Genomic DNA, 27,490 nt, shown 5'->3' on the forward strand with positions numbered 1-27,490 from the left:
AAAATCAATCACATCAAATTAATTTTAAGCGTAAAATTGAAACACTAATGGCAACAATACATTTAACATATCATAAATTTACACTTTCTTACATGTTGATTTAAGTTTTTCGGGGCCTGACGCAATGCAATCAAGTGCAAGATAAAGTATTTTCAATTAACAAGTATATTGTTTTGCGGTGATTCGCGATCCGAACATATCTGAAGATGTTGCGTTCATCGGAAAATATTCGCAATTTCCGAAAGGCAGTTCATTTATGGAATGGAAGTTGAGGTGTCAATATTTGTTTTGGTTAATCTGTAAACATAATTATGAAACTAATAAGTTATGTTTATAACAATGTTATATATTTATAATGCAAGTATTTGAATTAACTATCCCGAACTTGCCGGAGATGGCTGTCTGTCGAGTTTCCGATTTCCGTTACTTTTATCGTGCCGCTCTTTAGTTAACCTTCCAAATCAACACGTTTCCGGTTCCGGATGCACAAAGGGCAAATAACCCAGAAATCAGCCAAATGGCAACCTGGACAAGCGAACAAACTTCTCTTTTAGAGCCGGGGGCGGACCCTTCGTCCTCCGGTTCTACCACTAATATGCAGAAGGCACATCCAATATTCGAAACCATCAAATCTGGGTAAGATTTGCGAACATATAGATGCGTTTTGGGTGAAAAATTGACCTGTTTACGACAGTTGCCAACGCAGTGAAAAGTCGGTCGTGTTCGAACCTGACACTGCAATGCATGTGTCTTTTGCTTAAACTTAAATAAATGGTGTTACTTAAAGACACTGTTTTCGTATGTTTTATATTGTCGAAAGGCTGATGAAATAACCAAATATCATATCCAATAACACTTCATTTTTAAACATCTTTCATGTCTTTCCTCTAAGTTCATGATGTCTAGATTTCTAAATTAAATCCATTTTAAACTGTAGATGGCACATCTAATATTGTCAACTCTTTTTCATAGCTACTTATTATGATATTGATATTAATAGTCAACAGAAAAAAACAGTATGCAGTCTTCAATAAAGTTGAAAAAACAACAACAATTTTTTTAAGACATTACAGTATTGAAACCCAGAGCACCAAATTTCTTAATTTGACAGTTTTAACTGTTTTAAGTATATATTTTTTATGTTTAAAGTAATTTGATACAACTTTATTAGCTATATTTTACTTTTTTCAATAGCTTTACAACATTTTTTAACATGATGTTTGTCCGTCATACACTCTACATTATGTTTCATATATATATTTGGGTCACGGACACTACGGACCATGGACATTACAGACCAGACATTACGGACCAGATTTAGGGACACTACGGACCAGATTTAGGGACATTACGGACCATCTTCAGAAACTTACGGACCATCATTTATAATGTTTTTTTTTTAATTTATTCACTCATTGGTCTTAAATTTGTTAATAAATACTTGAATATTAGTGCTCAGTATGAAAATAATCTTTAATGTAACTGAAAAATCCCAGAAAATTCCAATGTTAAACATCAATGTATTTTTAATAAGATATTATAATAATTTGAATAAAGTATAACCTTTAACTTTTTTACTTACGTTTGAACAAGATCAACGAATTACACTCGACTGGTTTTTAATGTCAACATGCCATAACCTCATTTTCCGCTAAATCTGAGCCAAAATGATAAATGGCACTGTAACCTACCAGTCGGATTGTGTATTGAACCGTGGGTTCAGTGAAAGTGCGCCGTTACAATGGGTTTTCACACTTTTATGATTGCCAACTAAAGGTTGTCAGTATAATGTTTGTTTCTTTTGTAATATACTGCCTATAATTACGGGTACAATTATAACTAATAAACACTAATTAAGGCAACAGAAATTGCCAGTTTTAAACATCAGTTTGCAAGAATTGCAACAAACACACATCATTTATTTAATATATGCTCGATTTATTTTGGTAAATAAACTGTTTTGGAAAATATCTGCTCGAATTATTTTGGGAAATAAACAGTTTTGGAAAATATTTCTTCTGTTGCTTTTAACTGATTTAACTGCCGATCTTTCAAATTTCGTTCATTATTGTTCACATAATTGTTATAAATGGTCTTTAACACCTTTTGGAATTTCACAAGATTTTATATTGAACCATTGATCTATTCGAACTTCACGGGATTTTTCAGTTTTATGGAAGATATAACGTCATACTGATTAATTTAAAAAAAATATGTTTAAATTATGGTCCGTAAGATTCCGAAGATGGTCCGTAATGTCCCTTAATCTGGTCCGTAATGTCCATGGTCCGTAGTGTCCGTAATTCATATATTTTTTATGTAATATAAATGTATTAACATGAAAAGTATATTTGCAACATAGTGTTAATGTTGTGTGACACAATGGCCTTTAAATTGATTACTGTTACAGGACCAAATCATTTCATTATTGCAAATAATCTTCGAATTAGATCCATGCATATAACTACATGAAATTATCCCAAAAATATGAAAGGGAAATTGTTTAATAATTGTCATTTGAATAACATGAATTTACATAATAATTTTCTTAAGATCAGTATCATTCTGAATACTGTGATATATAAAAAATTCTCAAAATCTTGTTTTAAATGGTAACATTTCCAAAAATTTCAAGTTGTAGATTTCCATTTTTTAAAATCTGATTCTGTAAACTACACTATGACACAAAATATTTAAGTACAAAAAATCCTGATATTTTAGGTAAACAAATATTTTAAAAAGTGTAATCAATCAACTCTGGCCATTATATAAAAATGCATTTGAATGCCATAAACAAAACACTGTGCTTGTTCAATTTAGGTTTTCCATTCCATAGCAGATTTAAGCAGATTTGTTCATGGACCTATGGTCGTTTGCAAATACTTAGTATGTGTTAATTGTGAAAAAATACTATTTTACATTAATTTCTTACTACTTTTCTAGGATGCTGGTCCCAGTTCAGACAGTAATTGAACAGATGGGTGTAGATGTACTGTCTCTTCGGGATGAGAAAGGTCATACTCCAGCACACTGGGCGTGTCTGGGTGGCCATGCCACTATTCTTCGCTATCTCATAGAACACAAAGCGCCAGTGAATGAACCTAGTAACAATGACCTTGGAGCAAGGCCTATTCATTGGGCTTGTGTGAATGGTCATATAGCGATAGTGGATATCTTGGTTCAGGCTGGTGTTGGTCTGGATGTGACGGACAATAAGGGTTGTACGTGTCTCCTAGTTGCGGCCCAATATGGGCAGACCATGCTGGCAGGGTATTTGATGGGGAAGGGTGCCCGGCTTCAGATGGTGGACAGAGATGGGGACACAGCCTTACATTGGGCGGCATTTAAAGGTTAGGGGTTGTTCTATTGAAATGAATTTAAATTTAGTAGTATTTATCACTCGCGCAAAACTTACAAGATGTGTTTCTTGCTGTTCTTTGAGAATGAAATTATGTTTGCAAAAGGAAAAAAAAAACTGTATAAAGTCTCATTAAGATGTATATGAGTTTTATATACATAATATTTAATTTGTCCTTAATGTTGCATGTTAATTTTCATTAATATGTACATGAAGCATTTCAAGCTTCCATTTTTTTAGACCAACTATGTCTAAGGACATTTACAAGGGGATAAACATATGATCAAATATTGTCAGGAATCAATTGATGATGATTGAAGTCGTGATAATCAATTGCATTATATCTGAATTGATTATCCCTATTGGCTGTATTCCCTAAAAGTAGAAAAAAATATGGGAGAACAACCATATTTATTAATAATTTTGTATTCAGCTAGGAAAGAAAGCTAATTATTAAATAATTCCTTTAAAGTAACAAATAGACAGTTAAAGAATTTCCTTTCATATGCATTCTTTGTTTATTTAACATGTTAGCACAGGCTTCTAATTCTTTCAAACCACTTGAGTTTTAACATTTTTATGTTATTTTATTTTGATTACATAGTCGAAAATTTATCGAAATGACTTGACCAATCATTACCTATGATTGATTTCTGATTTTATACCAATTTTAATCCCTGTTTTAATCCCTGCCTCTATTTTTTAAAGGAAAAGCTGAATTGATGAGGCTCCTGATATATTCTGGCTTCAATTCACGTCAAAAAGACAACTTTGGACAGACACCCCTTCATTTAGCCTGTATCAATGGAGATCTGAATAGTGTAAAGGAACTATGTGAACAGGTAAGTTCCAACTCTCAGACTTGTGGGGCTGTTTGTTCAGAACTTGGTAAACAATATCATCTTAAATATGAAATCGTTCATGAATTTATGTGTTTTTTTTTTAATAAAACAAGCACAGCTGAAACAGTTGTATCACAATTTAAAAAAATCATCACAAGTGTGTCCATGGAGTTTCCATTGTGGTAGAGGTTTGTAAGCAACAATGATGCCTTCAACAATGTTGTTAAATTTAACAAAGGTAGGAACAATGCTTGGATGACTTTATTAGTAAAATACTTTATTCGTGTATCCTGGGCCCGTATTCACGTACGTGTCTTAGCCTCAAATGTAGACTTAGGACTCAAGACTCAGACTTTGGGCTGTAAAACGGTATTCACTAATGTTTCTGAGATCAAAGTTTGAGTTCAAAGTCTGAGCCTGAGTCTCAAATGTTGAGTCTATAATTTAGAAGCTTTGCAACCTTCAAAGATGGCGGCTGGACATAGAGCTATCGTTAGAGATCGTATGTATCTGAGGCAAGTGCCACGTCCTCGTGTTTTTCGCGATAGGAGTAACCCTCTGGAGGACCTAAGGGAAGAGGAGATATTTGCTCGTTATCGTTTCCGGCCGGATACGATCTACTTCATTGTTGATTTATGCCAGGCAGCTGCCCGGGACACTAGTCTAATATAAAATCCTCTGATGCATGCTAACCTGCTTGTAACATAGCATCAAGATGGACGGTGAATGTGTTGTACACCGTTTAAGCTATTAGCAAGGCAACCTTAGCACAAAAGGACCTTGGGGTTCGGGTTAGGAACGCATGGTTTTCATACAGGACGACCAAGCACTAGTTAGCGGAACATGCATGTAAAGTGATAAGTTTAACCTAACAGACTGATTTCCTGTTTTGTTTCTAGTTTTCATTTGAAGTAAGCATACAAATACAACAAAGACATTTGATATGTTTCATGTTTTAATTATCTTACCACTATGAACAAGTAACAATGTGGAATGCTTCATATCACAAGTGTTTTCATAAATGAACAGGCCCCAACTTCTCAAGTCTATTATAAAAAGTATTAAGTTTATATCACTATTTTTGTTTTCCAATAATTAGCATTATATTTACTTCTTTAATAACTTTTATGCTTTAGGTATATGCTGTATGTTAATAACATTTAACTATTTATTTTCAATCCAATTCAAATTGAAAGAAGTTTTGATAATTTGTGACAAGAGCATAAACTCTTAGAAAGTTAACAATGATGACATTAACAATGCTGTTAACTTAAAACACTTCTTTTCAATACACCATTATAGTACAAACAAGAGCTGTCACAGAGACAGCGCGCTCGACTATTCGGCCGCTTTTCAGTATCAGGATTGAAAATATATGAGGTAGTACGCAAATTTTGACATAAATTCTTAGTCGAAACAGGGGCTTAATTATGTCAAAATGATTGACACAGTTACCTCCTCCTGTTTACATGTTGCGGGCATGATGGTGAACAAGCATGCAAAGTTTCAAAGCTAGATGTCAATGGAGTTTGAAAATATTTCAGATAGTACGAAAACTTTAATGTAAATTCTAATTAGAAAAAGGGGCATAATTTTGTCAAAATGCTTGATAGAGTTACCTCCTCTTGTGTACACATATTTGAGGTGGTACACAAACTATTACAATTTCTTTTATCATAAGTGGTTACGCCAACGCTCAGGTGAATAGGATAGCTCTCCTTATTCTTCGAATAGTCGAGTTTAAAACGATGAGGAACAACACTCATATATACACCACAGTTTTAACAAAGCATGTAATTCAAATCATCCATAGGGCTTAGTGTTACAACTAGCTACAATTAAGCAATGAAAGTACAATACATATGCAAACATCACATACAGTTTTAGTTAGGACCGATATCATATCTAATGTACACTTCTATAATATTTGACAACGATCTGTATTATTTGAAACCTAATATTAGTGTTTTATTTTGACTAAATCATTTGTAATGATAATATAAACAACAAAGGTAAGTGACGCTCATGAAATTGGAAGCCATACTTCCATGGACAGACTTTCATACTTTATAAACGATACTATCTATTGTTCAATGTTAAGTAAATTTCGACAAGAACATAAGTCATTACCTTAATTCTTATTAATTCACCATGCCATTGTTGACAAAAAGAACAAAATCACTTATTGACCGTCCAAATATTGGATAAAATCACCATAAATTCAGATGAAATGTGTTTGTAAATTCCGTTAACATTTCAGACTTTGAATAAAATGACAAACTATCAAAATCAGTTCCAATTAAACAGAGACAGCTGTTTTTTTCATATAACTGATATGTAATGTTCATAACATATGAATAATATGAGTTGAATTTGATATATATCAACTAAAAAAAATACATAGAGTCATTGTTGTATATATGTATATGAAGTCATGCAGTCAAAACACAGGGAAATCTATCAATAGAAAGTATATACATTTGCATCTATAAAATGATCATTATGAAAATAATCATTAATATAAATTAACAGTGTCAATCATAAAGAGGATACTTTCTCAAACTCCAGATGAACCTTGTGAATTATAAATGAATGAGAACTGTGTAACAATTGGATATTTGAAAAGTAACAAGCAATACCCTTAACTTAATTGTCTGATGACTTTATGGCACCATACATTTTATAAATTTGATATGTATAAACTATATAGCAAACTACATACCTTATGTCCTTAATAAATAATTACTTCAGCAAACTTTACAAAGAATATTTCATTGGACATGGATGAACAATGATGTGTAACATATATATGAAATGTCATCATCAAACTTAGTGGCATAACATATATGGTTTAAAAACTTTAATAGCACATGAATTTCAGGGCATTGCTTAATACAACAAGTACATTTTGACTTGATCAAAAATAAAGTCACCTAAGCCAATCATACATGCAATTCAAGACTTACAAAGCTTTAAATATTTGAAGATTGATGTAGGATCTCAAAAGTAAGTTTGAAGAAGTTAGCTTAAAGAAGTACATCACCTTCAAATATACAATGAAAAATACAGGGACAAGCCTAAAATGTTTCAAAGACAATCTAACAGTGTGCTTGTTACTTTCAAATATCCAATGCATTGGTTGAGCAGAATTATTTATTAAAAGTAAAGGAATCTACAAAAGGATTTCCTGAATTAAACTCAATGGAAGACCTTTGTAAATAATAACTTTTGGCAGCATCAGCCATTTCCTTCACTGAAATAAGTGCATTTTTTTTGTTCTAATAATAGGTCCATCTGGAGCTTGATTTTTTTGGTCTCCTCCCTAATCCTGACATTGTCAAGCGATAGGTTTTCTGCAGTTAATTCATTTATTGTAGACTGCTCCGTGGTGACAATTTTTCTTTTTGCTGAAAAACAACAAAAAACATATTTTATTATTATGCACATGACTACATACAGGTACCAATTACTGATTATAAAATTTAGAAAAACATCTGATTTATGCTAGGTTCTTGTCATAAGACACTTTTATAGATCATCAATATTGATAGAAATGTTTGCAATATTTGGATTTAAGGTCAAAATATTTTTTTATTTGTATTTCCTGATAATTTACCGAAATTATTTCCATGCAATTTGAAGTATTTACTTTCATGTAAAATAGGTGACAATCATGAAAACTGGGTTTGAATTTTCAACCGCTATGTCACACTTTTGCCTCATTTATTTGAAAAGCACCCATATTATGTGTGCGTACACACAAAACCTAAACCAGAATTTCTAAGTCGTACAATAAACTATTTAAATTAAATGCAAACAATAGTTATCTTAATTGGTTAATCAAACAGGTTGAATTGTTAAGTACAATTGTAAGAAGTTTCAATGCAATACTTGAAGAAATTGCTGGGAAATTAAACAAGGTGTGTTGGCAAACCGGCACTTGGGTGAGTAGTATAGCTCTCCATATTCTTCACATAGCCGAGCTAAAACTGAATGCCATCAGACAAAATTGTGTGATTCTATCAACGTAGCTCATATGATAATGTATGACAACATTTTTTTTATGTACCAGACAACATTGCACGCATACATTCAGCCTTCCTGCAATACATAACACATTAATGAAAGTGAAAGGGTTTACGGAATTGAATTGCTTCTATTGATTTAATGTTGGGATAAGGAAAAGAATGAAATATTTTACCTCCTGATGTTTCTGGGATAGTGGCCTCAGACGTTGGCTCATCTGCCATGATCATTGAGGCCGGTTTCGAGGCCCGAAAAATTTGTTCAAGGTCTGCAATAATAAAAATCATCTCGAAAGTTTGGCATGGCACGCTGAATTGTTATTTCAACAATGGAAAACTCGTACAACTTCTACCAGTATACATAATGTGATATGATTTATTTATTATTCAAAGTCATAAAAATTTCAACCAAAATATGAACACCTTTAAAATAAAAACTTGTTTCAGTCATCAAAATTAGACTTTTGGATGAACAAGCCCGAACTATTGTTTTATTGCATGATAAATAAAATTCAGAATTTGAGCAAGCCAGAGATGAGGGCTTGCTGTTTACTGTCGATCAATTTGACATGAATATACAGTGCATATCAAACATTAGACTGATAAAGCTTTTACAAAACATATGTGAATGAAGGATAAAACATATGTGAATGAAGGATAAATACCATCTGAATCAAATCCTCCGCCAATGCCCGTGACAACTTCGTGTGTGGCAAGATGGTCTGCCACACACGACTCTGCCACGGACAATACAGCCGATGGGCCCCCTCCTGTTGGTGGATGCCGCAGCCCACTGACTTTGTTGATGGCTAAACGAAACAAAGATAATATGCAAGAAAATGTACTTTTCTGTCATCTTTTCACACCTGACTGAATCAACAATTTAAGCAACCAAACATCTAGAAATATTTTGTTTTAGTTAATGACGTTAGTCACTGACACAGTGAGACTTGACACAATGAGATGCATATAATCATATACATGTATACTTTCAGTAACTTCTGCAATTTTTCGTTGCAAATCTTTTAGATTGTTTCTGCCTCTATGAACTAGTAGCATGGTTAACATATTTTACTTACAACGTCCTTTTACATTTTGAAATTTCTTCCGGCACTGTTCCGAAGAACGTGGAGCTGTAAATTCACTGAAATATAACAACATGAGGTGTTTTAATTTTAATTATTTTAACTTCAGAAATTCTTACAAAGTTGAATGTCCACTGGTAATTGTTTCAATGTATATTGCATTCTTATAAAAGTTTAAATATTATTTTTTTTATGGATGATTTTCATTCAATTGCCAAATCAATAACAAGTGTATACCATCAATACAATGTTGATACATGTATATTATAAATTAGTACAGTATGTTTCAGTGGAACAATAATGTGGCAGTAATACAGCTATGCATGGCCATGTTACGTAACTGTTATTTATAATAAAATTGTTGAAAACTGTGTTTAATACCGCATGCAAAATATTAACCTTATGAACAATTATCCTTCATGCCATGCTGTCTCAAAAAGAAATAACAACAAAAACACATGTACAAATAAGGCATAAAGTCTGTTTCAACTATCAAACGTACTGGCTTACAACAGTGGCAATCTCTTGCCACTTTGCCCGGCGTTAAGTTGAAATTTTTTCAACACCACACCCTCTCATCTCTCCGAAAAGAAGATCCCAATTTTCACGTACGAGGCAGCAGAGTCTTACCTCTGCTGCCTCTGTCCATGGGGGACTTTTTTTGTTAAGAAACCCTAAAAGAATAACAACGTTATAATATCTAAACTTTCTAGTCCATTGCTAAGGTATCTACGTAAAAAAGAGTTCTCAATGAGAAATTATTCAGTATATGATCAGCATGTAAATTACTTTTTTAACGAAATGCATGATATCAGTATCAATAATTTATAATAAAAAACATGTAAACAATATACCTGTCGAGTCCATTATCCGTCTGTCAGTGATGTAACGGCGCGTGCGAGCACCTGCTGACGTAATCATGGAAAAATACCGCTTGCATCATCGACATAAAGTATTCTCAGCTGAGTCTGAGTCTAAAATCGTTAGTGAATACCAAAATCAAAATAGTCTCAGCATAGCCTGAGTCTGAGACTGAGTCTGAGTTTGAGTCAATAAAAAATGTACGTGAATACGGGCCCTGACCTAGTTGTCATAGTCCTTGTAAGGTCAGTTTCGAAATAAAGTTAGCTTCTAGCGCTTGGGAGATATTTATTTGCCATCTCTTTAGCAGAATACTGTTGAAATCTCTTTTTCTGTAAAAGACTATTTATACATTTATCTATTATACACATTCATTACAGTAGTTGCTCTCCTTAACTGTAATTAGTAAAAGTACCTTAAGGTCATTAAGTATTACACTACAGAAGATGGTCTTAAGTTAGAATTGGATCATTTCCTGAACTGTTTAATTCCTTAAGTAGACTGTACTAGGGTAAATGTATACTTTTTAATTAAAATTCACGTTCTTAAGTTTCAAAAACAAAGAACATCTTTTTTAAGCATGAGTTTGTTTAAGAATGATAGTATTTCAATAATATTAATGTACACTTATGTTTAAATAGACTATAGTGATCTTTTTCAGAATATGATTCTGGACCAGAATAATTATCATTCACCTTTCACACATGTGTAGTCAAGGTCATGTTGATAACAATGTCAATTACAATTCTAATTAATGATGCATTGCAGGATGGAGTTGACATTGGGTTGCCTGACAAGAATGGAAAAACACCTCTCATGTTGGCATCTGGTCGCAAACATACGGCTGTTGTGGACTTCCTGAAAGCAGAACTCAAACAGAAAAATAGCTTCTTACCTAAAATAGACTTTTGGTAAAAGTGATTGATTTATAGTCAATTTGTTAGTTGTTATTTTGTTTTAGTTAATTTTATCAAACAGGGCATCCATATTCCTATTAAAAGTAACTTGTGTACATAGATTGAAATTGCTTTGCTGATAAATTGCTATAAAGTTATATCAGTGTGTGTATACCATCATTGAACATGATGAAGAAATAGTAATCTTTATTTAAAGTCTTCATTCGAAGCAAAATGTTGCCTTCCGATGTAGCATTTAGGAAGAATTTTATCATGTGGTGTACACACACTGTATATGTACACAAAACTATGTTTGTGACCCTTTTTGCTTCAATAGGGTCCAAAGTAAATAAATTAAGCCCAATCAATGCATTCAAGCACGTTTAAAAATTAATTACAAATTGGATGGACATGTATTGTACTCTTTAAACTTAAAAAAAGTGGTGGAAACCAGTTAGTCATCAGGCACATGTACAATATATCATGTGTCTTTACTTTTAAGATAACATGACAGACTTCTAAACATCCTTTGTTTTTCTTTCAGGTCAATAGTGTTTGGTCCCCCTGGTAACAGTAAGGGTCCCCTCCTCTTCTTCTTTGTTAACGTGTTATGCTGGGGCTATCCCATGTATATTATAAAGGTAAGTCACAAAAATTCAGATACACAAATATTTAACTTTAATAGAAATTTGTTGCTTTTATGACGTTAACATCAGTTTTTAAAAAAAAAACAATCCTTGACTTTATGTCCTGTATTTTCTTTAAAAATGTAGTCGCAGTCTGGCTTATTGAAAAACAATTCTTAATTCAAAATTGTGTGTAACCTCAGTTCAGTATAAGATAAAAAATAAATAGATTCTGGGGCCATATTAATTATTACAGAAGCATCTTAGGTTAAAATTGTACCTTTTCCTTAAATTCAACAATTTTCTTAACTGTTTTACTTCACAGTTAGAAAGTGTTATGTCTAGTTTATATTCTGCAATTAAAGTATGGACACTTTAATTTTTAAAAATGAAAATTCCATTTTAAAGAATTAGATTTTTGAAGAAATATAACAATTCCAATTTTACACTTAAGTTTAAATATGCTTAAAAAATAATATGATGCTTCTGTAATACAGACCCTGAGCTTGTTTTGCCATTTTACTTGTGATTGTTTATAGGGAGTATTAGGTTCAGAAATATACTATATACAATCACATTTCTCCTTTTTGCCAAAACAGTGCTATTTTCCCCCTTTCAAAGCCCCCTGTCCGCATTCCCTTAAAAGTGGGGGGGAAAACTCATTGTAGACTGAAATCAGGGTTGAGAGCTATCAATTTCAGACGGCAGTTAAAGCTTTGTTTTTTGGCTTTATATTTGCAATAAATGATATTAAAAAGTAACTTGAAATTAATAAATGGCTTTAAAAATAGTGCACCAGGATTCTTAGTCCCTTAATTCTGCAAAGGGACTGCATCCATCACAATGGCAATCAAAGTTAATTTTCAGGATCGAAGCTTTGGATCGATTAGCATCCCAGTTGTATTAAGAACGCTTAGAAAACAAGCTGCAAGAAAATAAATTAATGAAAAAAGTGAAAAGAAGATAATTGTGTTGGTTTTGATTTTTTTCAGTGCCTGCCATACACCTGGTATGACCTTCAGTTCCTGCATATCCTCTTCTTCTGCACCAACGTGATTATGTGGTTCTGTCTATTCCACGCGAGCACCACCGACCCGGGATATCTGCCGAGAAATATCCCTGAATATGACATGGCTATAAAACAGGTAGATTATGATAAGGTACTAAACAGTTTTTGGTTTCGATGCTTGTGCATATAACCAGATCCATGTTTGCATATTTCAACATCCAGGGCTATACATTGAATGTATAAACTGTCATGCCTTCCTAATATGCAAACAGGGTTCCCACGAAAAACCCGGTAATTTAAAAAAACAAAACAATTAAAGGTTGGGAAAGAGGAAATTTGCTTAGATCAAGTAAATGTTATTTTTGAAAAATATCTCCCAATTGTAATGTCTTCTGCAGATAAACAAGGAACAAGTTTGTCAAGTATATGTTTTAATGTGAAATCCATAAGGTGGCAGTAAAATTAAATCTAAATATTGTGAATAAACAATATATAACAGTACTGATTTAGCAAGACAAAATTTCTCGCAGAACAATCATTAACTCATCTGACTTTTACTTACAACAGGGTTCGAATTTAGGCTCGCATACTCGCAAAATGCGAGCGACATTTGCAAATTGCAAGTGACTTTTATTCAAGCTTTCAAAATTCTGCGAGTGGCTTTTTCTAGACCACAAAATGTTAAAAGGAAAGCAGAATAAACATAAACTTAACTCCGCAACATAGTCTAGTGTAAACAGCCTTTAAGTGGCATGTTTACACTACCAGTAGGAGACAGTACGGAGTCACGCTCTAGTAAGTTTTCAAAAATAAAACAAATACGGAAAAGGTCGAGTTTTATCTCGAATCTTTCCTGGATGCTCTGAGGCATGCATATTTCAAAGCGAATACAAATGACGTAATCACCTAGCTCAATCATTGGCTGAATTTGGCGCTTTCGCACACCATATGTAAACCCCATCAACCTTTGAATATATTTCCGCCCAACTGTCAAAGCGAATAGACTTCATCGATCGATATATTTCATGGTCTAAAGCCTCCTTGCTACATTTACTGTTGCTTTAATTTATTTTGAATTTATAATGTTATTGTTTTTAATACTTAAAAAGACTTAATGAAATCTGTAGCTTGCTTGCCGTATGGGTATTACCCAATGGCGAGGGTGAATATACAAAGTGAACAATGTCAAATTATTGGACAGCTTTGTTATCAAAAAGCAGCCAGCATCTGATGAGTCTTTCCGAACCCCCCAAAATAAATAAGCCATCAACAGGTTCCAGCAGTCGAGTGATTCGAGATTTATACGTTTTAATATTCATAATATGTCTTAGGTGTAAATTTCTAATTTAATTAGACAATATCATAAGGGAATAAAGCAAATAATAAAATTGCAAGTTGATTTTTCATTTTGCGAGTTGCCTCAAAAAGCACTCACAAAATTATGCGAGTGCTCCTCAAAGTTAAATTCGAACCCTGTTACAATTGAAACATTTGTGTACATGTACATAAGCAGTAGATGATAAAGACATATCTTAATGTGATGATGAAATGGCATGTTAAATGTATAAAAAGGGTAAATCATTGAGAAGGTTGACTTTAAATTTAATGTACAGTGGGAACCCTGCGGCAAGTAGATTGAAAATTGAGATTTCCTCCCCCAAACAAAACTTGTTACTGACATCCGGTAGGTTTGTAAGCTTAAATGTCGAGCCCTGATTATGAAAATGTGTGTGCCTTGGTTTTATGCTTGATGCTTGATTAATTGATGTTGTACTTGTAGATGTCGAGACAAACATCTTACGCTGTATCATGTATGTGTGCTTTGAACCTATGAACTAATTGATACTCTCATGTTCAAGCTTTTAATTATAGATTGATTATAGATATGATACAACAGTGTGTTTGTACAACAATTTTGTATACGCTGATCAATGAAAACACAGCATGCTGTACTGACAAATCCTTATCACCCAAATGTCATTTTCTGATCTTGCATTATGCTATCGATGTGTTTTAATTGCTACCTTTAACCCACAGCAGAAAACGATAAAATTCAATTACATGATTGATTAAAGATGTTATTTCCGGATTGGAAATTCTGGGAAATATCATGTAGAAGCTTACTTTTGATATAATGACAGTGCATTAAAACAAGTAAATAAAAAAGGGATGCATATAATCAAAGGATTATTATGATAGGATGCTTAACTAACAATTTGCTTCCCATCTTGTTCAGTCTGTTTTGTACTTGTATTAATTAAATGTATGTATCATTTATGTTATAAAGTACAGATAAGAAAATTATTTAAGCTGAAGTATTGCAGAACTTAAACACCACATGTTACAGTCAGCTTCAAGATATGCGATTAAAAACTCAGTCCTAGTAGAAGAATAGTGTTATAATACCAAACAAAGGTTTGATAAACATGTATTAGTCATACCTGTTATAGATCAGTTCATTTGCTGTCTATTTTATTAGAATAAGCTAAGGAAAAAGGGGAAGGTAGGTTTCTGAGGGATATTACCTATGTTTGCATGCTGTATGTAATCTTGTATAGATGTGCATATAATAGGTGTTGTTAAACAACTCTCCAGCATTTGTTTTGCTAATGAAGTCAGATTTTATGCTTTTTACAATGATTTTTTCATGATGTTACTCAATTCAATAATTTACAGATTTACATAGGTTGCAGATTTTTTTGTTTTACATAATCAGATGTAAGTGTGTGTTTTTCTGAACTTCGGCCCCATTCACATTGCTTCAACAAACATTTTTTTAGGTTTTTAATTTATTTTTTAAAAAGGGGTAGTACCCTAGCCATTTTGTATAGATAAATTTGTTTTTTCTTTTAAACACAAACTTTCTTTTTTTCTTTTCTGTGTATTTTTTAAAGCATTCTAGGCCAAATCATAAAATCCCAATTTTGATCAAAATTATGCATTATTTCCAATCAAAAAGGCCGATTGTGAAATGGTGAAAAAACCCACCAGGATATGATATCCATCATATTAAATTATACAGCATAGCTACATCATGAACACTTAAAAAACATGTGTATCATTTAAATAAAGATTTAAGTGCAAACATAAAATCTGGCTCCAGGCTGTCCAGCATTATCTGGTCTCTTGTGTTACAAGATGGGTTTCGCTATGTTGGATAAAGAACTTCACATGGACAAAATTAACTCCTGTTATGTTTATAATATTTGCATTTTATTATCTGTCTGAATTATTACTATGTAGAAAACATTGTAAGTAAATAAAATATGTATAAGTCATATATATACGGATTTTATCTTACAACTCATGAATGTCATCAGTGAAATAGAAAAAAAACTTTGAAAGGTTACAAACAGCTTAATTTTTGACTTATTTTTAAATTTTGTATGCACTTTTTTTTGTTTACCGGTACCACATTCATGGCTGAAATTTTACTGTATTTAAACAGAATTCATATTTTTGAAAAAAAGACCCATCTAATGTATTGAGAAAATGGCATTTCAGTTTTCAAACACACTACTTTCAGAATTTTGAAACTTTTATCTATTTCTATCATCAGGTGGCACACTTTGACGAATGGAAGCAGGGTGACAACCCGCTAAGTCGTCTGTGTCATACTTGTCGCACAGTGAAACCTCTCCGCTCAAAACACTGCAAGGTGTGTAACCGCTGTGTGAAGGTGTTCGACCACCACTGCCCCTATATCTACAACTGTGTGGGTGTGAATAACAGGTATGTGCTCGCATATTTCATAAGTAATGTGATGAATTATTTAGCATGTTGTGGATAACTACATGTATGGCATTTTTTGAAAATAATTCTTAGAAAACAACCTACATTTACAGCCAATGAAATTGCAGATTGGCAATAATTAATTTTAATTATGAAGAATTTCAACTTTCATGATACACAATCCTTGTGTCAGACTTTGCGTTGAAAATGTGTCAGCAAATGAGGTTGTATTCTAAGTCAGTTAGATGACCTGAATGAAATCTCAATGATTAAGAAGGGCTCGATTGCTTCACTCACTCTGCCCATTCTTAATCATTAAGATTTTAATTCATGTCATCTAGCTATTCCATATTCTTGTTCTTTTGCTGGGTAGAGACAGATGCCCATTTTGAAATGCCATGATATTGTTTATGTACCCTTGCTTGGTATTAAACCTTATAACTTTTAACAGAAACAGTTGGCTTATAATGCACTGTATATAAAATGATATGATAAATTGTGATATTACATGTGACTCATGTATCAAAGAGCTAAAAAGAAAGCAGTATTTAGAATGCTTTTAATATGCATGTTGCATTTTTGATAGAATTATATTTTTGAAATGATGGATGGTAAATGGGTGCATGTCTGAACAATGGAATAAAAACATTTTGTACAGTTGCTTCGCAGAAATCAATCTGAATATTCATGGATTAAATTCACTCTGATAGTACTTCTATATATGTTACCCAACTTTTCCAAAGCTTTACACTTGTGTTATGTTCCTTGTTGCTCAAAGCATTTCTAAGGTTGTCGTAAACTTGAATGTTAGTTCTTGTTTCGAGGGTTTCCTTGTAAAGTGGGATGTATTTGTATGAGGAGGAAAATCCCAGCCAAGCTTTATGTTGTAGTTCTGTTCTGTTTGCTCGGCATGATTTGGTTTACCTTTCACAACTTATGTTTTTAATAATTTATATACCGGTATAGTGGAGGAATGATAATGCTTACACTAACAGTGTATTTGTATGTTGCTACTGTTTGCAAATGAACTCAGAATTTCAAGGTTGTAAAGTATTGAATCATTGTGCCTTTTGCTCTGCTCTAAACGATGTGAATTTTGAATTCATAGCAAAACCAATAGTCATGTCAATAGACTTCACACATCAAAGAAAAAACGTTGACTGTTGTCAGCAATTTGGCATATTTTTATAATTATGTATCTCGTGGAACTACGGAAAAGGAGCACTCATTACCCAGAAAAGGAGCTCTACATGTACTATTAAATTGCATAGATTTAAATTATGCCTGCAAGGACTATATGGTAACAAACAAGACTCTCTAAAGAGACTAATGAAACTGACTGTTGGCAGCCGCCTTTGAGGCAATACAAATTAACTGTTTCTTTTCACAAATCAGCTGTTTCTTTTCGTGCAAATAGCATATCAAACGTCCTTTGTTTTACTGAAGGATGAGCATGGTTGGCTTAGTTTATTTGCAAACAGTGGTATGGTATGTTTATATGCATGTTCCTTTGTCGTAATACATAGCTGCTTGTTTTGTAGCCACCTCATTACTTATATTTAGACGCACATACTTATTCAATCATATATGCACCTGTTAGTCATTATCTTATCATCTTGTCATTATCTTTCCATGGGTCAGATAGTTTAAGATTAAGCCCATTCCCAATTACAAAATAAACAATCATGCATAATTCCCAATTTCGACAATGTTTCATCCTTGAATTTTGATTTCAAATTAAAAGATTTCAGTCATATATTTTCAAATTATAGGTCCAAATAGTTTTTCCAAAAAATAATAGAAAAGAGGCCTTCTTATTCACCAATTTACAGGATTAGTTGAATCCATGACTTGTACTCTGTTTTAACATCTCATTATAGGGTTTTTTAACAAAAACAAACTTCAGAGAGTTTTCATACTGCTGTTTGAAGGCTGTTTCCCCTATCAAAAACGTGTTCATTTCCCCGAAATTATGATTTTTTATAAAGCCAGTAAGCCAGACACTGTCTCCTTGAAGGAATAAAAAGACAATGATTATTTCTTTTAAAAAGGAAGAAGACGTTCTTACAGTATTATAATTATATAAATAAAAGAGTGAAATTAAAAACATGTATATTATTTCCTGTTGCGTTATTTATTTGTCATGATTTTATATTTTCCTTGTCTTAAAAAAAATATCTTCCTTGTCTTAAAATTTTTAAATTAAAACATCACTGAACAGTTCACTCCCAACCCACTGAGACTTGTGTACACTTGCATGTTTTGTTTGCCTTTCACTTTCTTTTAAAGCTGCACTCTCACAGATTTACCGTTGTGACAACTTTTTTTTGTCTTTGAATGAGCCAATTTTTGCGTAAATTTCTGCAAACCAGTGTTTAAGGCTGCTGACAAAAAGTCAGATTTTCATATTTCCATTCGAAAATTTATGTTTTATTGCCAAAAGCGTTACTAACGGTTTAAGAAAAATGCATCAAACATCAATTTTTGACCTTAAATAGTGAAGTCTGAGATATGATTTTTTGTCAGCAGTCTTATATCACTGGTTTCCATGATTTTTCGCACAAATTTGCTTGTTCCAAGACAAAATATAAACCAAGAAGTTGTCAAAACATCCAATCTGTGAGAGCGCAGCTTTAAAGCAATACTCTCTACATTTTGCAAAAGTTGATGTTCACTGATTTTTCTGTCTTTTTCGTTTGTTCTAACATGTAGCTACCACATAGAATCTGTTTGAAACTAGTATCACCCTTAATCTTGAAAAAGTCTGTGATACCTGACCATAGAAATTGTTAGAATATGAAACAAAGCTAGAAATTGTCATCTTAAACCAGTGTTCCATATATGCATGGGAGTTGTGTCCATGCATATAGAATGTTATGCTTGGATGGAAAAACAACAACCCCAAAATTACACCAATATATCCTTCAATGTTTTGTGTTTTTCGGTGCTTGCTTGAATAATTACCGTATGCATGAAAGAGGTTATAATTAACAATATAAAAATGGGAGAGATGCATCAGATATATTTTTCTATGGCATATCATGATTGCTTCAAACACAATAGTCTACATGTATGGTATGCGTGCATGAATAAGGAAGGATAAAAACATATTATTAATGAAAATACAGAGTAAAAAATGCAGTTTAACACATCAGTTGATGTAGGGATAATTTTTTTGTAATTGAAAAGAGTTTAAGGTTTAGTTTGGGTTTGATGTATTCTGCATTTGATTTAAAGTCTGATATCCTAGTTACAGCTACAGTTCTACCTTGAAACCTTTATATTGTCAGTGATTTTTTTGGTGCAATTTACTGCCTCTTTAAAGGCTGTTTCCCCTTAGGAAAAACTGTAAAAAAAATCAAAAAAATCCAATTTGATTCAAGCAGATTACATAAATGAATAAAAAGCAATGAGTTTCTTGAAATATAAACAAAATCTTGACAAGACTGACTCTTTCACAGCATAATGTATGCATAAAAAAGTTAAAACATGTATATTTGCCATTATACATGTATTAGCTGTTTTGGTCTGATTTAGTATTTTCCCAAAGTCGATATAATATTTTTCCCAATTTGCAAGGCACATGTGGTAAAAATAATTCCAAAAAAATCACTGAATTCATAGAACGCCAAGTACTAGGCACATTTTCAGTAATGTCTTAGGTCTGAGTTTTTATTGAAGTATTTTTTACAATGTGTAAATTATTGTAAAAAATGTTATTATAAACATATTCAGCATTTTTTAAACATGACGCCTCTTCAAATAGAAATTTTAGAATTAAAAATTGCAGTGTCGACGGTAATGAATAAAATTGGACCTTTGTTTCTACCTAAAAAAGTAGTCAGACATAATTATCAAAACAATATAGCAACATGATCATCGGCTGCAAAATCAAGATCAGAATCATCAAGCTAATTATACTTGGTATGCATCAAACATTACTCTAACATGTGACTCTGTTCTACCTCATACCAATGTAGCTCACTTTAATGGTTTAACATATTTAAATAGTGTTCGAAATTATATTTTGTCCAATTGGATGGCAGTACTTTTTTAAACCACCGTACATTTCTTTTGAAAATCAACAGTCAGCCATCATAGGTTTTAAATAAGGTGAATCAAAAGATTTAAACAGGCGGGGTCAGTAGACAAAATATAATCTCAAACACTAAGCTGGTTAAAGGATTATTAGTTTGCATTTACCGAAAAAATGGGCCTAGTGTCTGTAACACTTTAGGCCCTGTTATTTTGGCAAATGCATACTTAAAACCTTTAACCATTACTTAAAATTAATTCACCCTTAATGACAGTTGTATTCCTGGTCTCGTTGTAGGCACTGGTTCCTATCGTTTGTCATGGTAACAGTGGTCAACATTTATATCACCGACTTTTTCGTCTACAATCGCATCAGTTCGTTTGGCTGGGATATCCTCACGGTTGTTGGGGCCGTGGAGGCTGTTGTTCTTACCATTGGCACTTCAGGTCTCCTTTGTATGATGGTAAGATAGAAGAATAAAGATAGAAACATACGCTATGACGGTCCGGTGAAATCGGAAGGATGTGTTCTGGGTTTTAGTGTTGCTTGTGTGGCTTTTTTGTGGACCTGTGACGGTGTTGCAAAGATTTCCAACCTTACATTCCTTATATCTATATTTGTCACATTTTCCTTTTCACATAATATTTATTTTTTTAAGCAATATTTAAGCAATAGGGACTTTAGGCTTAAATGGTGGATGGGATGGGATGGGATGGGGGGGGGTTCTATAATACAAAGCTGCTCTTGAGGAGTTCGCTTTAAAAATGTGACCAAAGTTCATTATAGGAGACACAGTAACATCCTGGCTTATCTAACAAACAAGTCATCAGTGACATTTACCAGAACATATCCAGAAGATAATGTTAAGATTTCTGCCCAACATTTTGCCAATCAATTTGGAAGGGAGTTTAAACAATTCTCTGCTAGCGGTTTGCTAGTTTTGTTTAGGAGATAACAAAGAACTATGAACCAAACTGGACTTTTAGGGGTACAAAAGCATGGCAGAAATCTTAACTTAGAAGGTAGTTAGTCAATGTTATGATTTTCCTTACTGACAGTGGGGGATTTGTTTTCAGAGTAACGTTTGTAGGTTTCTGTAACATGGTGATGGTGAACGGTCTGATCTCGATCTGCCTGAGCCTGTACACGATTAAAGTCCTGGACGAGAACTGGAACGTGGTGTATATCTTCTACATGGGTGTCATGCTGTTCTTCGAGGGAGTCGCGACGTATCTGTCTGGATACATGGTGAGTCTCGCGTTACATGTACTTCCTGAGCGATGAAGGCCAAAAAGTTTTAAGTGACTTTTTTAAGCACTTTTTCTTGTCCATTCTTTGATAAATACCCAGCTTGTTTTTGCAACTTAACTAATCAAAATAATTTAAAGTCTGTAACACTGATTTGACGAATTCATTAAATCTTAAAAAATAAAAATGAATATCACAACATTTGCCAAGAAATCTAAAAGTATATTTGATTTGTTAAGAACAAAGATTATATATAGTACCTTTTAATACCTTTGAATTTGATGTATTCTCCATTTTATGTCAGTCATATTTGTTTTTCTGTAATAATATTACATACTTTGTTGAGATAAACTATGCAATTGACAATTGGATAGTGAGATTGGAATAGTGCTGAAATTAGTGTAAACTAAGTTTCAGCAAGCTTACCTCATAAATGACTTTAAACTTGCAGTTGAACAGTTGAAAATATAATCCTTTCTCCTTTTTTTCAGACGTACCTGGCTATCACAAATCTCACAACAAACGAGACGATGAACTGGAAGCGCTACAAGCATATGAAGGACAAGGACGGGAAAATGAAAAACCCGTTTGACAGCGGGTGGAAAGTGAATGTGCTGGAATTCCTACACATTATCCCCCTCGAAATGGAATTTCTGGAGAGAGATGATGATAACGAGACCTTGTAATTTATTCTCGCGGATTTAATTTTTTTAATGCTTTCTTGTTATTTTGTATGCAAATTAACACAATCTCATATTTCAGTTGTTGGCGATAACTGGAGATGACTTGCAGTTTCTATATTTACCTATTTATGTATATTGACAGTTGTATAGCTTCTTAAAGCCATTTTATAAATGCATGCACTTACAAGTACATTAAAAAAGAAGTAATATAAGTTCAAAGCTAGTTTATAAAAAGCATGAAATCATATTTAGTCTGATTAAATAAAAACTTACTGACATTGTTGCCAATAAAGATTTCATTATCAATTTCATAGTACATAATTATATTTTTTTCTCATTGTTTACTGTTTATATAATATAAACATATAATGTAGACAATTATAAAGGTTTATCTATGAAACTCATTAATTAGCACCCCCTTGTAGTGATTTTTTATGTTCAATATAAAGCTTAAAAAAATCCCTGGCCCCAATATCACAAAAATACTGAAGTCAAATTTCAATCTCAACTCAATTTACCTGATAAAAGCATATTATGATTTAAAATCTTGCATGTTTTTATACTTTTTGAAAAAGTATTTTCTCATAGAATTTGTTTATAAGATGATTTGTTCAATATTTTAAAGAAACTTATTTCCAGAGCAAAAAATATACTTGAGTAATTGTTAAAAAACAAGGAATTGTACTCAAATACAGTTTTGGCTATAGAATATTATTCCCTTGGTATCTTGACCAAAGGCATAAATCTACATATTATATGATAGCATGCCTTTTCAAAGGTGTAAAATTAAATGTTAGTTTTGATAGCTTTTGATGTTATGTGGTGAAATGAGTTGAGACTGAGATTGAGATTTGACTTAATTCTTTTCGTGATATTGAGGCCAGCTAGTTCCAAACATCCATCAAGTGTTAACAATATCATCAATAACATGTTGTTGTTTTTCTATTTTCAGTGTTTCCACGCTTGTTTCAACATTACAGTCAATGAGAGAATCAATCATAAACGATATAGCTACCTTAAAGATGGAAAGGGACAGTTCTATAACCCCTTCCATAGGGGTTATATAAAAAATATAAAGGAGTACTTCCATATGTTACGACCATTTGAGGAAAAAGATGTTGAACTGTTGTCTGTGAGAACTGTGTGATTGTTTATTTCACTGTTGGTGTGAAAATAAGATAACGTTTTTGATTGTCAAAAGGTGTATGTTTGAATATATGACGTGGATAATTGATACATTTTCAGTTTGTAGGGTTGGAACTTGGATACATTTTTAAAATGAAATTTGGATACGAAAAGAACATTTATAGAAGTCAATGAAAATAGATTTAATTTATGTCACAGTTCAAATAAAAAAGGGTAAAAATTGGATGTATGTCCTATGACTTCCTTAATTGTTCATATCACTCATGGATGTGAAAATTTTAATTATTTTCATTGACTTCTAATCCTTAAGTACAATTGTTCTTGTACGTTCAATGTTGGTTTTTGAAAAATGAAATTTTAGTCATATACACGAGTGTTTATCAAAATTTGGACAATGGTCAAGGGTATTTTTCAGCAGGTAACTGGGCTGTATGTATTCTGCCTTACAATGTAATCTGCTTTTTTTTGCCCTGTATTTATTGTTCAAATGATGGGTCATTGAACAAAGAATTATTTCCATTTTATGATGATCAGTATTTTGTTTCGTGTTCTTACTAAACAACCATTGAAAATGACCTTTGAAAATGGCATTAAAAGTTAAAAGACCTTATGGGGAAAATTTTGTAAGCCTATGAAAAAATTAGTGGTGGGGGAAAGGGAGGGGGGTTTTGTCTCCCGCCATGGATTTTCATAATGGCTTATCAGTATATGAATAGATCAGCTGATTTGGCAATTAATTATCAAAAGAAATTGTGGTGCAAAGTAATATGATCTAATTATTTATTTGTGCAATTAATTAAAAAAAATTGGTATATTGAAATTATTGCTAGGAACTATTCGGATTTAAGAGATTTGATTTTTTTTTTTAAATCACATGCAGCATACTCAGTTTGAAACAAATAATGATTAATTTTATGCGTCAAACATTATATTTCATTTAGGGAATATACATATTTTGTTGGTGATATAGAATTTTTTTGTAAGAATTGAAATTTATTATAAATATACATATTCATTAAATTGGTTTATGTATGAGAAATGTGTTTTGTTAACGCCACAAATTTGGAGGTTGTTATGAATTATATTAACATTTTTCATTAGTATAAGTTAAAACTCCTTCCTTAAATTATCTTTGTATTCAGATCTGACCTCAAAGCATTATTGGTATACCATTGTAAAGTTGTTCATACAAGTAATTATTTGAAAAAGAAAATGTTATCATTTGCTTTCCTTGATATCATTCCGATTTCCGAAATGCTTGATTTGATATTTTACAGTGATGTTGTGTTCAAAGTTTGGTTTGCATTGTTCCTAACATATTTCACACCATATCATTAATTGTATTAAAAAGGTGGGCATGACATTTCATAGGTTCATTCATTTGTCAGATGAGTATTTTCATAGTTTTTCTTTGTGATGTTATTTATTGTCATGTGCCTTGAGTAATCCCTTTGATGAGGAGAATTTGTACATGATTATGGTGTTGCAAAAGCTATATAAACACCAAAAAAGCATGTATTTGACAATGTGTTAAATTGACTTTTGTTGGTGTGTAAATTCTTTTTTGGCTATTTAATGGATGCATGAACAAATATGTCTTTGGTCACAATTATTACTTAATACTTGTTAAATCATAATAATGTGAGGGGCTTCCTGACCAGCTCAATGGAATTCTTGCGAATGAATCCTTTTTTTTTCTTTTCGTTTTTCATTAAGGCTCAAATTACTTAAAAAAGAAAGTACCCACCTACCCAGACCTATTTTTTTTTAATTAGGTCTTGTTAATAGTTTTAAATCTTTATACGGAAAAGTGACCAGTAAAACAAGTTGAAAGAGTCGTATAGAATGAGTGCTGTGAGAAATTACCACAAAAAGGCACTTCTACTTCATGTAAGAGCATCTCAGATCAAGAAATACTTAGTGAACCAATGAGAAAATTGCTAGGAAGGTTAAACTATGCTTACATGAAGTCCATGATCACTTGGGATGGAAATTTTATGAACAACACTTTTACAATCATTCAAAGCACATTCTGCAAGACAGCTTCAATTGCCACAGACAGCTGCTGAGCTCTATAACACATATAGAGGGTGAGAGTGGTCTAGTGGTATAGATGTCTGCCTCCCACCCAAGATGTTGTGGGTTTGATTCCCACCAGGGGAACTTTCTCACGACCTCTCTAAATAGACACAAGTACTGGTTACTACATAGGAAACAGACTTGAGAGTGATTCTATAAGCTATCAGCTTTCATCACAAGCTATTTTAAACTTGTACAAAGAACATAAAATTATACCGAGATGACATAGTGCACTAAAGGTAGTCCACACATAAGCTTACCCACGCAAGCAGTGGTTCACAACCTCTGATATGATATGATAGCTAGAACACTTTGTAGGTGCAATTATGTACTTTCTTCCAATCTTTTAGATGTTTAAATGATTCTAATAGTTAACCTGCAATTAATGTGGAATACTCAGTAGCATATCTGTTTATATGATGTTTTTAAAGAAAAACATGGAAAAAATTCTTAAAAACTATTATTTTCAGCAGTATGCTTCATAGCATTATTTTAACAAACCCGATAAATGAAGTCGTGCATAATATCATGTCAGTAATACATGTAATTTGAAAGATTAAAATTGTTTATCGATTTTGTATATAATTTTTGCAATCAAGATCTTTGAATTAATGAGTATGTAGTGCAAGATATGTGAGTCACATGTACTGGCAAGTTCAATAATTATTGATATTTTTACTTACATTTCATAAAAACACATAAATTGATTCATAATGTACAATGGCTTTATTTTCTCCTGATAAGTCCCTTGTGTATGACTGTTAATGAAATTGAGTGGCGAAAATAATGTTAGCATGTTGAAAGTTATGTTATTTATATCATGCGGCCGCTAAAGTATCGCCAAAGAGAAAGAACCATCGTGAAAACACGTCATGTGGTCTTAATTTCTCTTGGTTCCAGTGAGAATTAAATCTTGTGGATATCAATGACAAGCAAATGTATCCGAATGCCATAGAAACAGATTCTTGTAGCTAAGAACAATTTCTTAGAAAATAATTTGAATTATCTTTATGTAAACATAACAGCTATTATTTCTCAAATTTATAAAATTAAACTTTAGTTTGCATCTTTGAGTAATATTTTTGGATTTTCATATGAAAACTATCACACATGTATATTTTTTCAGCCAAAATTTGGTGCATTGATTAAAACACTCTTTACATGCAATTATGAAAGCCATATATTATACATGACTGTGTACTCTTATAAATGTGTGGGTGAGGATGTCATCATTGGATGAAAACGTTGATGTTTATTATTGAAAAAGTTGTATATTTTTACCCGACATCTATTTATATTTTCTATTGTATTAATCATCGTTTGTTTGACAATGCATTACTTGTGTCCCTTGTTTAAACACAAACTGTCATTTCTATACATATTTCATGTAATCATTTACTTACATTTCAATTGAAAATAAAAAAAGAAAACTATATCAATATTGTGGATTTTTTCCCTTAAAAACATTTTAAGTGTATTTAAGATGGTCTGTTTTTGTGTCACCTGCTAAATGTGATATTTTGTATGGTAATACCTATGTCTGACGTGGGCAGCACACTTCTTTTCTTTCAATTGATTACTTTTGAATTACTTCTTTTAGGGTCCCTAAACTTGGTATGTTCAAAGGGTCATGGTTGGTAGATGACCCCTATTGATTCGGGAGTCCTAAGCTCAAGGTCATGGTTTTTGTGTTCCCTACACGCATCTGATTGATGTTGGTTGACAAGGATTGATTGTCTGATGTACAACTCATTAAAGATGAAGTAGTGTTTGGAAGATGGAACTATTGGCTTCCCAAATGCAGATCCCATACCCAATGTTGCAACTTGAAGGACCATTTATTGTGACGTGGCGGACAAGGAAT

The 27,490-nt window shown here is 32.5% G+C and overlaps 2 protein-coding genes across 4 annotated transcripts; one reads left to right on the forward strand and one right to left on the reverse strand.

Annotated features, from left to right (window-relative positions):
• Nucleotides 1–502: 502 nt before the first annotated feature.
• LOC128228063 (uncharacterized) lies at nt 503–27,059 on the forward strand. Of its 2 annotated transcripts, XM_052939129.1 has the most exons (10): nt 503–636; nt 2,944–3,350; nt 4,067–4,200; nt 10,940–11,082; nt 11,612–11,708; nt 12,686–12,838; nt 16,262–16,434; nt 21,547–21,718; nt 22,210–22,400; nt 23,354–27,059. In XM_052939129.1, exons 1-10 carry the CDS (start codon nt 518–520, stop codon nt 23,466–23,468), a joined length of 1,704 nt encoding a protein of 567 aa, XP_052795089.1. In that variant the 5' UTR covers nt 503–517; the 3' UTR covers nt 23,469–27,059. The 2 variants fall into 2 exon arrangements, with proteins under 2 accessions (XP_052795089.1, XP_052795090.1); XM_052939130.1 differs by lacking the exons at nt 21,547–21,718; nt 22,210–22,400 and adding an exon at nt 20,768–20,933.
• Nucleotides 6,268–10,310, reverse strand: LOC128228064 (uncharacterized). 2 transcript variants are annotated; one of them, XR_008259885.1, is made up of 5 exons: nt 9,941–10,310; nt 9,305–9,369; nt 8,891–9,034; nt 8,402–8,494; nt 6,268–7,607 (listed from the first exon to the last, which is right to left on the reverse strand). XR_008259885.1 is itself a non-coding variant. In XM_052939131.1 (4 exons), exons 1-4 carry the CDS (start codon nt 10,229–10,231, stop codon nt 7,438–7,440), a joined length of 474 nt encoding a protein of 157 aa, XP_052795091.1. In that variant the 5' UTR covers nt 10,232–10,310; the 3' UTR covers nt 6,268–7,437. The 2 variants fall into 2 exon arrangements, 1 of the variants encoding a protein (XP_052795091.1); XM_052939131.1 differs by lacking the exon at nt 9,305–9,369 and having other exon boundaries at nt 10,165–10,310.
• Nucleotides 27,060–27,490: the final 431 nt, after the last annotated feature.

Source organism: Mya arenaria, chromosome 3 (genome assembly GCF_026914265.1).
Source record: "Mya arenaria isolate MELC-2E11 chromosome 3, ASM2691426v1".
NCBI classification, from domain to species: Eukaryota; Metazoa; Mollusca; class Bivalvia; order Myida; family Myidae; genus Mya; species Mya arenaria.

Excerpts from the sequence above, each read along its gene's own strand:
- LOC128228063 (XM_052939129.1), top strand. The coding sequence starts at position 518 with ATGGCAACCTGGACAAGCGAACAAACTTCTCTTTTAGAGCCGGGGGCG. Across the intron at positions 21,719-22,209 it reads CGTATCTGTCTGGATACATG|ACGTACCTGGCTATCACAAA; the intron begins GTGAGTCTCGCG and ends CCTTTTTTTCAG. Across the intron at positions 22,401-23,353 it reads GATGATGATAACGAGACCTT|TGTTTCCACGCTTGTTTCAA; the intron begins GTAATTTATTCT and ends TTCTATTTTCAG.
- LOC128228064 (XM_052939131.1), bottom strand. The coding sequence starts at position 10,231 with ATGATTACGTCAGCAGGTGCTCGCACGCGCCGTTACATCACTGACAGA. Across the intron at positions 8,495-8,890 it reads CGGAGGATTTGATTCAGATG|ACCTTGAACAAATTTTTCGG; the intron begins GTATTTATCCTT and ends TTATTATTGCAG. Across the intron at positions 7,608-8,401 it reads TATCCCAGAAACATCAGGAG|CAAAAAGAAAAATTGTCACC; the intron begins GTAAAATATTTC and ends GTTGTTTTTCAG.